We start from the raw sequence: 16322 nt of genomic DNA on the forward strand, positions 1-16322 counted from the left end.
CCCTAGTCATGTATGAGTGATACTCACAACAATGTTTTGAACAACACTTATACTGCAACAGTACAAATACAGACTGGTAGGATGTATTATCACTTCTGTTGGCAGTAGGCTTTAGGATAAAAAGGGATATGCGGGGTGAAAGTGAATGGGCTTAGAAAAGACGTTTGTTTGAGGAGATACTAAAGGAGATTGAGCAAAGAATGGCAAAAGGTGGAATAAATGCATCAAAGGCTGTTTGTGAGAAATGGGAGGTATTTACGGAAGCAGTGCTTAAATGTGCAACAGAAGAAAGATCAGTATGGTATAGCATGTTTCCATTTGATCTGTACACCATATAACACCAGAATAAAATTAATTATCATACTGAGCTGACATTGAATTAAGATAATGACACTGGTTGCAAGATAGAGCATTTTAAAGTTTTATTGTCAAAACATTGTTAGAACCATAGAATAGCTCTGTTTTCTAATAAGAAAAAAGACATCAGTGCTATAAAAAAATAATACTATAAGCACTACTGCAGTTTGCATAATCCATGTTTTTACAAGTGAATTTTATGGCCTTTCATTCTGCTGAAGAGTTCAAACATTCAGCAAGCCATAATATATGATGTGCATAAAAATCAACGTCATACATTTGGGTCACTATGAAGTAAAAGATTTTATTAATCTTAGTATAGTAATCATGTCTGTAAAGAATTCTGCTTTATAGTAGGTATGTGGCTCACTCTACCACAGTTAATCTTTTAATATATCTTATTATGCAAAATTGTAATAACATTAATTACTTTGGGGTTAGCTTGGCTGCAAATATGGGAATTTGATTATTAGATAAGTATATATATATATACATTTTTTCCTAAAAACTAAAATCTATGAAATTAACATTAGATTATTACTTGATCCCTGAGAAAGATAATGCACTTGATGCATTTTATCAGTGTACACAGAGTATATGAGGTGGTCCAGAGTGGCTAATGCAGCGTAACTCTTCTTCTGTTAAACCCCAATGAGCAACAAAACCCACACTTCTCAAGGATGGCAAGAGAGCTAGACTATTGAGTGATGTTACAGTCAGAAATGGGGATGATGCTGAAAATGACTGAATAGAGCTTATCATCCCTGATGTTACCAGATATTTAATATGAGCATCAGTGAGGGCATTCCCTTCCCAATCTGAGGCAATAAACTCAAAGCTTAAGTTTACTAAGTTATGACTTGCAGTGAAGAGTTGCATTATACATTCTGGTGGAAGAAACTGAAGGGTAAGATTTTCCAAACTAGGAAATGACTGCCTAGGAAATGTGTTTGGGTTCGAAATCCATGAGTCAGAAAGCTTCAGTGTCCTTAGGTCTGGTAACTGTGAAAGTTCATACAGAACACTGCCAGTTATGTTGAAGCCTGTGAGACTTAAACATTCCAGCTGTTGCCTAAAGTTCATGACAAGAGGGAGAAGTACTTTTCCATTTAATTTTGGAGGTGAGGAGGCAAAGGATGGGTAATATATGAGCTCAAGACCTGTTAAATGCTTGTGTGTTTGTACTGCAGCTAATGTTTCCTCACAGTTGAGCTCTATGCTAAGTGACATTTCCTTTAAAGCTGGGCATACTCTACCTACCTCAAGAATCTGATTTTTACTTGCATGACCCATGTTTATTCTTACCAACTGTAAAGTATTTGGTGGGACAAGTAATGGGTTGCTGCCTTCAGGTGGTCTGGTAACTCTTACATAGTTCTGAACACATTGAACTATGTTTATGCGAGGATTGTAGTACTGTAAGTGGGGAAAAATGATTGGGATGACCTGATACACTAAATTAGGGATATTGTAAAAAGAAACAGAAAGTTTACATAAAGATTTCCTGAGAGGTGATAATGTGGTTGCCCAGAATTCACCACTGTGAACTGCATTAACCACCTCATTGGCTGTGTGAACAGGTAATCTACCAAGTTCTTTAATAACCCCTTCCTCATTTGCTGCACTGCCTCCAATATCAAGCTCTTGGAGGGGTAACTGGGACAGTATACTTAAAATGCTATTATCACAGATATTAGAATCTAATGTCAAACTTACTAATGATGTCTTTTCTAAGAGTCTTTTGAATATATCATAACACTTTGTTGTACTTTGTGAATTTGACTTAAATTTATTTTTTCGTAAAAACACTTTATTTACTTGTCCCTGTGGAAAATATTTAAAAATAAAACTTAAAGCATCTTCAAGGATATCATCTGCTATACCCGATATATTCAATGAGAATTTCCTCTCTGAAAGATCAGCTGCAATTAAAAGCACAACAGGAGCTCTTTTGGCCCAGTCAACCACCTGGTACTTGGGAACACACTCCTCACAATTTCCGACGACTACCTGCTCTGAAAGATTCCTCCATGCAGAGTTTATCACGCCATCAATTAACAATGGTGGCAGGTAAGATTTAAGGTATGCAGAGCACTGTTTCATGTTCTTTTTCAAAATACTGTAGTCTAGTTTGTGTGGAATATCATTTGAGGGGATGGTATGCTTCAAACTTAGTGTGTTTCTCATGCCCTGCCCAGAAGACTTTTCTGCTGACAAAGGGACATTTTTCTCAACAATTGTATTAACTGATTCATAACAAATTTCTTGTGGTGTTAAAACTCTGTCACTTACTTGACCATAAAGATGGCTGCAAGTTTTAATGTCACTTTTAAAGTGTGCTTTTCTGCTGTTACTTTTTGCTAATCCTCCATACTTACACAACAGTTTTATCTCCTGAGATTTGCCTTCCTGAAATAGTTGGCCAGGAACTGCATGCTGTGTTATATCACATTTGACCTCTTCAGGTAGACGGCCTTTACCCTTTCCAGAAACTTGCTTGGGTGTAAATATATCACTGGTGTCTGACAAATGAGAAAAAGGGTTCAGCTGTTTCCCACTGATGTCTTTCGCCTTGGAAGAAGCAACCCAGAGAGCAACCTGGCCCACAACTCCTGACCATTCAACCAGCCAGGAAGAAGCTGTAGCCTCACACATCCATTGTAGAGATGTGGGTGAGGTCACTGTAGCCATTGCACCACCTGTAAGGGAACAAAAATATTTATCTCAAAAATGACAAGAAACAACTACTTATAAAAAAGTTATTTCCCTAAATCAATTATTTCTCTAATCATTTGCATTGCTGTACATTTCCAAACAAATGGTAATATTCTAATTTCACAGATACTGTAAACTTCTCAGTCCTTTCATTTCACACATGGGTTATCTGCGCACTTACCATGCTGAAACCCCATTCACAGTCTTTAAGATTTTAAAATATTTATTCTGGAATTTGTAGAGACCACATTGGAGTTAAAAAGATGAAGTGAAAAAGATTTTGAGCATTAGAGTCCTGAACAGGCAGGAGGTGAAAGGCATGCATATATTAGAGCGAATTGAAATTATATGGTTTACTAGAGTTGATGTGCTGTCAATGGACTGAACCAGGGTATGAAAAGCATCTGGAGCAAACCATGGAAAGGTACACGGACCTGGTTGCAGACAGAGCTGTGGTTTTGGTGCTTTACACATGACAATTAAGAGAATGGATGTGAGCAGATGAAGCCTTTCTTTGTCTGGTCCTTGCACTAATTAATGCAGGTAATGGCAATCAAAGGCATGTGTACGTGTAGGAAGAGAGGAAAGTGATTGGTTCTCAGTGAATGTAGGTTTGCGGCAGGGGTGTGTGATGTCTCCATGGTTGTTTAATTTGTTTATGGATGGGGTTGTTAGGGAGGTAAATGCAAGAGTTTTGGAAAGAGGGGCAAGTATGAAGTCTGTTGGGGATGAGAGAGCTTGGGAAGTGAGTCAGTTGTTGTTCGCTGATGATACAGCGCTGGTGGCGGATTCATGTGAGAAACTGCAGAAGCTGGTGACGGAGTTTGGTAAAGTGTGTGGAAGAAGAAAGTTAAGAGTAAATGTGAATAAGAGCAAGGTTATTAGGTACAGTAGGGTTGAGGGTCAAGTCAATTGGGAGGTGAGTTTGAATGGAGAAAAACTGGAGGAAGTGAAGTGTTTTAGATATCTGGGAGTGGATCTGTCAGCGGATGGAACCATGGAAGCGGAAGTGGATCATAGGGTGGGGGAGGGGGCGAAAATTTTGGGAGCCTTGAAAAATGTGTGGAAGTCGAGAACATTATCCCGGAAAGCAAAAATGGGTATGTTTGAAGGAATAGTGGTTCCAACAATGTTGTATGGTTGCGAGGCGTGGGCTATGGATAGAGTTGTGCGCAGGAGGATGGATGTGCTGGAAATGAGATGTTTGAGGACAATGTGTGGTGTGAGGTGGTTTGATCGAGTAAGTAACGTAAGGGTAAGAGAGATGTGTGGAAATAAAAAGAGCGTGGTTGAGAGAGCAGAAGAGGGTGTTTTGAAATGGTTTGGGCACATGGAGAGAATGAGTGAGGAAAGATTGACCAAGAGGATATATGTGTCGGAGGTGGAGGGAACGAGGAGAAGAGGGAGACCAAACTGGAGGTGGAAAGATGGAGTGAAAAGGATTTTGTGTGATCGGGGCCTGAACATGCAGGAGGGTGAAAGGAGGGCAAGAAATAGAGTGAATTGGAGCGATGTGGTATACAGGGGTTGACGTGCTGTCAGTGGATTGAATCAAGGCATGTGAAGCGTCCGGGGTAAACCATGGAAAGCTGTGTAGGTATGTATATTTGCGTGTGTGGACGTGTGTATGTACATGTGTATGGGGGGGTTGGGCCATTTCTTTCGTCTGTTTCCTTGCGCTACCTCGCAAACGCGGGAGACAGCGACAAAGTATTAAAAAAAAAAAAAAAAAAAATGGCAATCAAGTATGAAAAAATACAATATTGGTATAGGTATAAACAAGAGGTACTTACATTGCCTAATGTCTCACAATGAGTTAAAAATAATCAGAAAATAATCTGCAGATATGAAAAAAATGGTCTCATGAATTAACATGAATTTGTATGCTATAATATTTACCTTTTATGGTATAAATTTGAATTTCTCATCATTGAGCACTCTTGTATCACAGCTCTTGGAAAGAAAAATATTTTTCCTAATCAAAGTGCAATATACGTAGCTTTGAGCTCCAATATATAATTAGTTCCTTTGCATAAGTGGTACTTACTGTGTACCAACTTCTATCATACTCTTCTTTAGCTATCATCCCACCAATGATGTGTTCATGAACAGGCAATCTGACATAGGCACGACAACATAATGTCTTGCTCTTATGGAACCACTCTACATGTAGTGATGGGACAAATTTTTTTCTATACTTGTTTTGTCATTTCCCACATTTGTGAAGAAATGGCAGGAACAAATGAGAAAAAGTCCTTAGTCATTCCTGTCCATTTTCTAAATGTCATCTGAAACCACAGCCCCCTGATCCACAACCAGGCCCTACAGACCTTTCAGTGTTTTCCCCTGCTGCTTTCATATGCTCTCATTAAGTCTGCTTACAGCATATCACCCCCCTGTATACCACAATGCTTCAGTTCAATCGATCTTATATATGCCATTCACCTTCCTGCATGTTCAGGCTCTGCACACTCAAAATCATATTCACTCACTCCTTTCATCTCTAACTCAATCTCCTCCTTCTCCACGTCCCTTCTTCTTCTGACTCATATATCCTCTTTGTCAACCTCTCCTTGCTCATTATGTCCAAACCATTCCAGCACACCCTTTCCAGCTCTCCCAAACACATCTTGTCATTACTCACTTGATCAACCCTCTTTGCACCATATATTGTCTTCAAAAATTTCATTTGCAACACATTCATTCTCTTACATTCTCATCTTTAGCCAATGCCTCACATCCGTACAAAATCATCAGGACTACTGTACCTTCAAGCAAACCCATTTTGACCCTACCAGATTGTGACATCTCTTTTTGCACATTCCTCAATGTTGCCAGACCTGTTGCCCCCTCAGTCACCCTGTGGCTCACCCAGCTTCCATTGTTACATTCACTGCCACGTCCATTCCCTGATATCTGTAAAATTTCACTTCCTCCAGGTGTTCTCTCTTCAAACTCATACCTCACTAAACATTTTCTTTGATTTTTATTCATAATATTTATCATACTTTGTCGCTGTCTCCCGCATCAGTGAGGTAGTGCAAGGAAACAGATGAAAGAATGGCCCAACCCACCCACATACACATGCATATACATACATGTCCACACACGCATATATTTTAACAAACATATATATACATACACAGACATATACATATATACACATATGAACATAATTCATACTTGCTGCCTTTATTCATTCCTGTCGCCACCCCTTCACACTTGAGATGACAACCTCCTCCCCCCCACATGCGTGTGAGGTAGTGCTAGGAAAAGACAACAAAGGCCACATTCTTTCACACTCAGTCTCTAACTGTCATGTATAATGCACCGAAACCACAGCTCCCTTTCCACATCCAGGCCCCACAAAACTTTCCATGGTTTACCCCAGATGCTTCACATGCCCTGATTCAATCCATTGACAGCACGTTGACCCCGGTATACCACATCGTTCCAATTCACTCTATTCCTTGCATGCCTTTCATCCTCGTGCATGTTCAGGCCCTTATCGCTCAAAATCTTTTTCACTCCATCTTTCCACCTTCAATTTGGTCTCCCACTTCTCCTTGTTCCCTCCACCTCTGACACATACATCCTCGTTGTCAATCTTTCCTCACTCATTCTCTCCATGTGACCAAACCATTTCAAAACACCCTCTTCTGCTCTCTCAACCACACTCTTTTTATTACCACACATCTCTCTTACCCTTTCATTACTTACTCGATCAAACCACCTTACACCACATATTGTCCTCAAACATCTCATTTCCAACACATCCACCCTCCTCCGCACAACTATATCTATAGCCCACACCTCGCAACCATTTATTTGCATTTAATCTCAACTTCCTCCTTTTACACACTTCCCTAAACTCAGGCACCAACTTCTGCAGTTTCTTTCTCAAACCTGCCACCAGCACTGTGTCAGCAAAAACAACCAACTCATTTCCCAGGCTCACTCACCCCTGATAGTCTTCAAGACCACCCTTTCATTTACCACCCCCACCACCCCATCCATAAGCAAATTAAACTGCAATAGTTACATCACATATCCCAGCCACAGACCCACCTTCACGTGGAACCATTCACTCTCCTCTCTCCCTTCTCACACACACACACACACACACACACACACACACACACACACCTTACTTTCCAGATAAAAACTCTGCTTCTTATAGCTTTCCTTCCACATCATATATTTGCTACACCTTCCACAAAGCATCTCTGACAATGTATTCTATTTATCTAAGTATTCCTCACACACTTCTTCAAAACCAAACACCTGATCTACACATCCTCTACCAATCCTGAAAGCATTGTTCCCTCCCAGTTTGATGCTCTGTGCATGCAACCATTCTCTCAATAATCACTTTTCCATACCCCTTATGGTATACACACACCAAATCTATACCTCTTCAATTTGAACACCTACCTCTTTTCCCCTTGCCTTTACACAGGCACCTCACCATGATCCAACTTCAGTACCATCCACATTTGTACATTTCATGTTATACGTGGCTTTTGCTGCTTCACCACTTCTTCTTCACCAAGCCACTTTTCATGAATCTTGCACTTCAAATACCGCACCAACCGAAAAACCTCACCAACATCTGCACCCAATCATCAAACACATTCAGAATCATTCAAAATCTCCTCACCTCATCACTGCCTGTCACTATTTCCTGATTTTCCCTTTTCACTGATGTTCCCATTTGTTCTCTTTTTTTTCAACACTATTAACCTCCTTCTAAAACATTTTCATTCTTCCTAAAGTTTGCTGATACTCACCCCAACTCTTATTTGCACTCTTTTTCAACCCCTCTACCTTCCTTTTGACCACCTGTCACTTTCTTTTGTAAATCTCTCAATCACTTGCACTCCTTCCTTTTGAGTAACACCCTTTCACTGCCTGTCACTATTTCCTGATTTGCCCTTTTCACTGATGTCCCCATTTGTTCTCTTTTTTTTTAACACTATTAACCCCCTTCCAAAACATTTTCATTCTTCCTAAAGTTTGCTGATACTGACCCCAACTCTTATTTGCACTCTAATTCAACCCCTCTACCTTCCTTTTGACCACCTGTCACTTTCTCTTGTAAATCTCTCAATCACTTGCACTCCCTCCTTTTGAGTAACACCCATTCACCTCTCTTTTCTCTCTTACTAGCAACTTTACTTTGTCATCTTCCCACTTACTGCCTTTCCTCACATGCCCTCCTCCTGCCATCTACATGCTAGCACTGAGTCACCTCTTCAATCTCTTCTGGTATTTCTTTAAAAACATTTCTTTTCCAGCTCACTTACTTTCACCACCCTCTTTTCATTTGTATAATTTTCTCTTTTCCAAAAACTACAAATCTCCACCAGCTGCCCCTCTCAGCATATTTATGTCTAAAAGCCCATTAATTATCACATAATCCAATAATACCTGCATATCATTTTTCCTATTCACCCACATATACATATATCCCTCTCTGTAAACCATGTACTCCCAATCCCTAGTTATTTTACAGCACAAAACTGCAAAAGCTGTACAATTTTATTCACCTCACTAAATACCCCATGACCCCCAGTTTTATCCTCAACTGCCACATTACTTACTTTTGTATTCAAATCACCCATCACTAACACCAAACATCTTGCATCAAAACTGCTGGCTAACTCACTTAGCTACTCTAAAAACACTTGCTTCTCTTCATCATTTTCTCAGGGTCAGGTGCATGAATATCAATAATCACCCACCTCTCCTAATTCAACTTCATTTTTACCAACATCAGCCTGAAGCTAACTTCCTTAAACTCTTTCAAGAATTCCCAAAACTCCTTATTCAACAGAAGTACTTTTTCCTTAGCTCTTGCCCACACACTAACCCCTGACATTACCCCAAAGACGTTCCCAGACCATTGCTTCCCCTTACCCTTTAGCTTTGTTTCACTCGGAGTTAGGACATCTACAATAATTTCCTCAAGCATAATGCCTATCTCTCCTTTCTCCTCATTTTGGTTACATCCAAACAACCCCAGCCTGAGCATTCGTGAAGGATTAACGCTCTCACTAGGCTCCTGTTTCAACCTTTAAAAACTGAAAAATGAGGAGGGGAGGGGTTCCAGACCCCAACTCACACCCTTTAAGTATCTCCTACAACACAAAGGGAATATGCAAGAAATATTCTTTCTCCCTTATCCTTAAGGATAGGGATGAAAATACATACTAAATTTTTCACATTTTCAATGTCATAATTATTATCATCATGTAGATCACTATCATCAGTTACCATTATTATTTCTTACTTGTAAGGCACAAGACAGCAAATGTCTTTCCTACTGAATCTGTACACCATTACCCACTTTTTCACAGTTTGTTGAATAAAAAGAAGCACACTCCAAAACTACAAAACTAACCTCTTTGCGCCATGTGACAATCATCGATAAACGTTCTTACCACCTCCCACGTTCATGCATTATGTGATCGTTTAACCCCTGTGCACGGAGACAAAAATTACCATGAACTGAAGGGGTTAATGATATTGAACAATAAACCTCGCTCACATACACCTTCATGATTATTGTTCCCTTATGAATTATGCTGAAATGCTGGTACATCAGCTTATAGATACCTCTTCTTACCAGCCACACCATATTTAGTCAAATGCCTTTGTTCACCTAATTCATCAGTGACTAATTAGGATTGGCCTTCCCACCCTCAGTATTGGTATCTTTAGTTTTCACAGTCCCTGTCAGTCTCAACATGGAGTAGTGATGTGATTAAATTCTTTTAAGAGCTTACTTACCTGCTGTATTTTTTTTGAATGATTACAACTAATGTGAAAAATTATAACTTATTATCTCTAGACCATTGGCATTCCAGTGCCTGTTCTAGAAATTAAGGTATAACCTTGGAGAGATGAATCACTTCACACATTTTCTAGCTTTTGGATTCAACAAAAATTTCTGTGCCTCTGTGACTAAACTGTTCTCATTCACTATTCAGAAAAAATAGTTTCAAATCTATAGTGGAGGATAATTAGAATCATTTCATTAAACAAAATGCTTTAATAAAGACAATATCACAAATTTGTAGCAGATTTCACCAAGAAAAAATAATTCATTCCACAAAAGAAGTATCTCAAGATGGATTGGTTTACAGTAAGGAATTTCTCATTGCACTTCCTTAAAAAGATCAAAAATTTAGACTAGGCCAGTCTCCACACTCAAATTATTTGTAGTCTTATGCATACAGGTGACACTGCTGAAAAAAAGTTAAGATTAAGTTACATATCCTTAACATAATGGAAACTCTAAGATACCATTAGTAACTTAACAAGAGATTTCTGAAGATGTGATAATAAATGTAAAGCTGGCTGATAATAAGACTCGATAACAAGAAAAAGGAAATTTGATAACTGCAGCCAACAAAGAAATTAATACAAAAAACTTGTTAAAACAGGAGATATGACAGTCTAAATTGAGATAATAAATGGATCTCTGGTATTCTTTGTAATCACAGTTTAGGTTCTTAAAGCTTCGTACACATATCACAGTCCATAGCTACAGAGTTTTAAAGATAAACTGTCATAACTCACATGCACCATGAAACCAAGCACTAACATTAGTTTTTACCAGCAGGTCCCTTATCATGGCAAATGAAAGCTCACAAACACGGAAATTGTGCCCCTGGCTTGATTGAAAATGTACATACAGTGAATGTATATAAAAATATATACAGTTTAATTATAAACTGTTGAAGAGTTAGGCCAAACTTGAATTTATATAAACTCTTAAAGACTTAAAGTTAAAGACATATTTGATCAAAATGGTAATGCAGAAGCAGTAATGCAACTGATGGTAACAAAATATTACTATGGTTGAAAAGTAGGCGAGTTTCTTTTTTATCTTACAAAACCAAACTGTTAAAAATGTCAATCGGGTAGCATATGTCAAAAAACAAACCTGTTGAGTGGTGCACCCCCTTCAAGTGGCGCCAGGGCACTTGCCATACCCTAGATACGCCACTGATGAACATACAGCCTTGTTCTTGAGATATGAAGCATGAATTCATTGAAAAATGCATCAAATGTACTTTACAAAAAAATGAAAATATCAACAGTATCTGCAATAAAACTGAGGTTAACAGGAACAATTAACGAATAAATAACAATAGGTAAATTATACACCAACAACCATTAACCTCTAATGTCCACATTTACATAATTTCATTCTGAAAGAATAAGGATATGATAAGTTGTGCATTTCATTATGTATGTACAGTAAAGGTGTTTAGTGCAAATGAGAAAATAAATCAGTTATTATAAGATAAATGCACACTAAACTAAAGTAAAACACTTAAAAGAGTCTCTAACAATATTACTGACTGTTTCAATTACACATACTGCAGGTAATTTTTCTGAAAATCTAATGCTCTAATTGCACACACTCTTTCTGTTTGAGGACAATATGTGGTGTGAGGTGGTTTGATCGAATAAGTAATGCAAGGGTAGGAGAGATGTGTGGTGGTAAAAAGAGTGTGGTTGAGCAGAAGAGGGTGTTTTGAAATGATTTGGTCACATGGAGGGAATGAGTGAGGAAAGATTGATAAAGAGGATATATGTGTGTCAGAGGTGGAGGGAATGAGGAGAAGTGGGAGACCAAATTGGAGATGGAAAGATGGAGTGAAAAAGATTTTGTGAGTGGGGCCTAAACATGAAGGAGGGTGAAAGGCGTGCAAGGAATAGAGTGAACTGGAATGATGTGGTATACCAGGGTCGATGTGCTGTCAATGGATTGAGCCAGGGCATGTGAAGCATCTGGGGTAAACCATGGAAAGTTCTGTTTCTAAAAGGGGAAACAGAAGAAGGAGTTACGCGAGGAGTGCTCATCCTCCTCAAAGGCTCAGATTGGGGTGTCTAAATGTGTGTAGATGTAACCAAGATGAGAAAAAAGGAGAGATAGGTAGTATGTTTGAGGAAAGGAACCTGGATGTTTTGGCTCTGACTGAAACGAAGTTAAAGGGTAAAGGGGAAGAGTGGTTTGGGAATGTCTTGGGAGTAAAGTCAGGGGTTAGTGAGAAGACAAGAGCAAGGGAAGGAGTAGCACTACTCGTGAATCAGGAGTTGTGGGAGTATGTGATAGAGTGTAAGAAAGTAATTTCTAGATTGATATGGGTAAAACTGAAAGTTGATGGAGAGAGATGGGTGATTATTGGTGCATATGCACCCGGGCATGAGAAGAAAGATCATGAGAGGCAAGTGTTTTGGGAGCAGCTGAATGAGTGTGTTAGTGGTTTTGATGCAAAAGACCGGGTTATAGTGATGGGTGATTTGAATGCAAAGGTGAGTAATGTGGCAGTTGAGGGAATAATTGGTATACATGGAGTGTTCAGTGTTGTAAATGGAAATGGTGAAGAGCTTGTAGATTTATGTGCTGAAAAAGGACTGTTGATTGGGAATACCTGGTTTAAAAAGCGAGATATACATAAGTATACGTATGTAAGTAGGAGAGATGGCCAGAGAGCGTTACTGGATTACGTGTTAATTGATAGACGCACGAAAGAGAGACTTTCGGATGTTAATGTGGTGAGAGGTGCAACTGGAGGGATGTCTGATCATTATCTTGTGGAGGCGAAGGTGAAGATTTGTGGGGGTTTTCAGAAAAGAAGAGAGAATGTTGGGGTGAAGAGAGTGGTGAGAGTAAGTGAGCTTGGGAAGGAGACTTGTGTGAGGAAGTACCAGGAGAGACTGAGTACAGATGGAAAAAGGTGAGAACAAAGGAGGTAAGGGGAGTGGGGGAGGAATGGGATGTATTTAGGGAAGCAGTGATGGTTTGCGCAAAAGATGCTTGTGGCATAAGAAGCGTGGGAGGTGAGTTGATTAGAAAAGGTAGTGAGTGGTGGGATGAAGAAGTAAGATTATTAGTGAAAGAGAAGAGAGAGGCATTTGGATGATTTTTGCAGGGAATAAATGCAAATGAGTGGGAGAGGTATAAAAGAAGGAGGCAGGAGGTCAAGAGAAAGGTGCAAGAGGTGAAAAAGAGGGCAAATGAGAGTTGGGGTGAGAGAGTATCATTAAATTTCAGGGATAATAAAAAGATGTTTTGGAAGGAGGTAAATAAAGTGCGTAAGACAAGGGAGCAAATGAGAACTTCAGTGAAGGGGGCAAATGGGGAGGTGATATCAAGTAGTGGTGATGTGAGAAGGAGATGGAGTGAGTATTTTGAAGGTTTGTTGAATTTGTTTGATGATAGAGTGGCAGATATAGGGTGTTTTGGTCGAGGTGGTGTGCAAAGTGAGAGGGTTGGGGAAAATGATTTGGTAAATAGAGAAGAGGTAGTAAAAGCTTTACGGAAGATGAAAGCGGTAAGGCAGCAGGTTTGGATGGTATTGCAGTGGAATTTATTAAAAAAGGGGTTGACTGTATTGTTGACTGGTTGGTAAGGTTATTTAATGTACGTATGATTCATGGTGAGGTGTCTGAGGATTGGCGGAAGGCTTGCATAGTGCCATTGTACAAAGGCAAAGGGGATAAGAGTGAGTGCTCAAGTTACAGAGGTATAAGTTTGTTGAGTATTCCTGGTAAATTATATGGGAGGGTATTGATTGAGAGGGTGAAGGCATGTACAGAGCATCAGAGTGGGGAAGAGCAGTGTGGTTTCAGAAGTGGTAGAGGATGTGTAGATCAGGTGTTTGCTTTGAAGAATGTATGTGAGAAATACTTAGAAAAACAAATGGATTTGTATGTAGCATGTATGGATCTGGAGAAGGCATATGATAGAGTTGATAGAGATGCTCTGTGGAAGGTTTTAAGAACATATGGTGCGGGAGGGAAGTTGTTAGAAGTAGTGAAAAGTTTTTATCGAGGATGTAAGGCTGGTGTACGTGTAGGAAGAGAGGAAAGTGATTGGTTCTCAGTGAATGTAGGTTTGCGGCAGGGGTGTGTGATGTCTCCATGGTTGTTCAATTTGTTTATGGACGGGGTTGTTAGGGAGGTGAATGCAAGAGTTTTGGAAAGAGGGGCAAGTATGCAGTCTGTTGTGGATGAGAGAGCTTGGGAAGTGAGTCAGTTGTTGTTCGCTGATGATACAGCGCTGGTGGCTGATTCATGTAAGAAACTGCAGAAGCTGGTGACTGAGTTTGGTAAAGTGTGTGAAAGAAGAAAGTTAAGAGTAAATGTGAATAAGAGCAAGGTTATTAGGTACAGTAGGGTTGAGGGTCAAGTCAATTGGGAGGTAAGTTTGAATGATGAAAATCTGGAGGAAGCAAAGTGTTTTAGATATCTGGGAGTGGATCTGGCAGCGGATGGAACCATATAAGCGGAAGTGAATCATAGGGTGGGGGAGGGGGCGAAAATTCTGGGAGCATTGAAGAATGTTTGGAAGTCGAGAACATTATCTCGGAAAGCAAAAATGGGTATGTTTGAAGGAATAGTGGTTCCAACAATGTTGTATGGTTGCGAGGCGTGGGCTATGGATAGAGTTGTGCGCAGGAGGGTGGATGTGCTGGAAATGAGATGTTTGAGGACAATATGTGGTGTGAGGTGGTTTGATCGAGTAAGTAATGTAAGGGTAAGAGAGATGTGTGGAAATATAAAGAGTGTGGTTGAGAGAGCAGAAGAGGGTGTCTTGAAATGGTTTTGTCACATGGAGAGAATGAGTGAGGAAAGATTGACCAAGAGGATATATGTGTCAGAGGTGGAGGGAACGAGGAGAAGTGGGAGACCAAATTTCAGGTGGAAGGATGGAGTGAAAAAGATTTTGAGTGATCGGGGCCTGAACATGCAGGAGGGTGAAAGGCGTGCAAGGAATAGAGTGAATTGGAACGATGTGGTATACCGGGGTCGGCGTGCTGTCAATGGATTGAACCAGGGCATGTGAAGCGTCTGGGGTAAACCATGGAAAGTTTTGTGGGGCCTGGATGTGGAAAGGGATCTGTGGTTTCAGGTGCATTATTACATGACAGCTAGAGACTGAGTGTGAACGAATGGGGCCTTTGGTGTCTTTTCCTAGCACTACCTCACACACATGAGGGGGTAGTGGGTTGTTATTCCATGTGTGGCAGGGTGGTGATGGGAACAAATAAAGGCAGACAGTATGAATTATGTACATGTGTATATATGTATATGTCTGTGTGTGTATATATATGTGTACATTGAGATGTATAGGTATGTATATTTGCGTGTGTGGACGTGTATGTATATACATGTGTATTTGGGCGGGTTGGGCCATTCTTTCGTCTGTTCCCTTGCGCTACCTCGCTAATGCGGGAGACAGCGACAAAGCAAAATAAATAAATAAATATATATGTCTATGTCTGTGTGTGTATTATCTGTGTATATAATAGAAAATATATACATCCCTGGGAATAGGGGGAGAAAGAATACTTCCCACGCATTCCTTGCGTGTCATAGAAGGCGACTAAAGGGAGGGAAGCGGGGTGTTAGAAACCCTCGCCTCCTTGTATTTTATCTTTCTAAAAGGGGAAACAGAAGAAGGAGTCACACAGAGAGTGCTCATCCTCCTCAAAGGCTCAGATTGGGGTGTCTAAATGTGTGTGGATATAACCAAGATGAGAAAAAAGGAGAGATAGGTAGTATGTTTGAGGAAGGAACCTGGATGTTTTGGCTCTAAGTGAAACGAAGCTCAAGGATAAAGGGGAAGAGTGGTTTGGGAATGTTTTGGGAGTAAAGTCAGGGGTTGGTGAGAGGACAAGAGCAAGGGAGGGAGTAGCACTACTCCTGAAACTGGAGACGTGGGAAGTATGTGATAGAGTGTAGGAAAGTAAACTCTAGATTGATATGGGTAAAACTGAAAGTGGATGGAGAGAGATGGCTGATTATTGGTGCATATGCAGCTGGGCATGAGAAGAAAGATCATGAGAGGCAAGTGTTTTAGGAGCAGCTGAGTTAGTGTGTTAGTAGTTTTGATGTATGAGACTGGGTTATAGTGATGGGTGATTTCAGTGCAAAGGTGAGTAATGTGGCAGTTGAGGGAATAATTGGTGTACATGGGGTGTTGAGTGTTGTAAATGGAAATGGTGAAGAGCTTGTAGATTTGTGCGCTGGAAAAGGACTGGTGATTATGAATACCTGGTTTAAAAAGAGAGATATACATAAGTATACGTATGCAAGTAGGAGAGATGGCCAGAGAGCGTTATTGGATTACGTGTTCATTGATAGGCATGTGAAAGAGAGACTTTTGGATGTTAATGTGCAGAGAGGTGCAACTGGAGGGATGTTTGATCATTATCTTGTGGAGTCAA

General features: G+C 40.0%; 1 protein-coding gene across 1 annotated transcript in view; it reads right to left on the minus strand.

Annotated features, from left to right (window-relative positions):
• Nucleotides 1-405: 405 nt before the first annotated feature.
• Nucleotides 406-16322, minus strand: part of LOC139766058 (uncharacterized) — an 83072-nt gene continuing 67155 nt past the window's right edge. Inside the window, exon 2 of the mRNA XM_071694210.1 lies at nt 406-3056. Coding sequence (XP_071550311.1) covers nt 937-3048 — 2112 coding nt within the window. The 5' untranslated portion in view covers nt 3049-3056 and the 3' untranslated portion in view covers nt 406-936. The remainder of the gene's footprint in view (nt 3057-16322) is intronic.

This window comes from Panulirus ornatus, chromosome 56, assembly GCF_036320965.1.
Source record: "Panulirus ornatus isolate Po-2019 chromosome 56, ASM3632096v1, whole genome shotgun sequence".
In the NCBI taxonomy this organism is placed as follows: domain Eukaryota; kingdom Metazoa; phylum Arthropoda; class Malacostraca; order Decapoda; family Palinuridae; genus Panulirus; species Panulirus ornatus.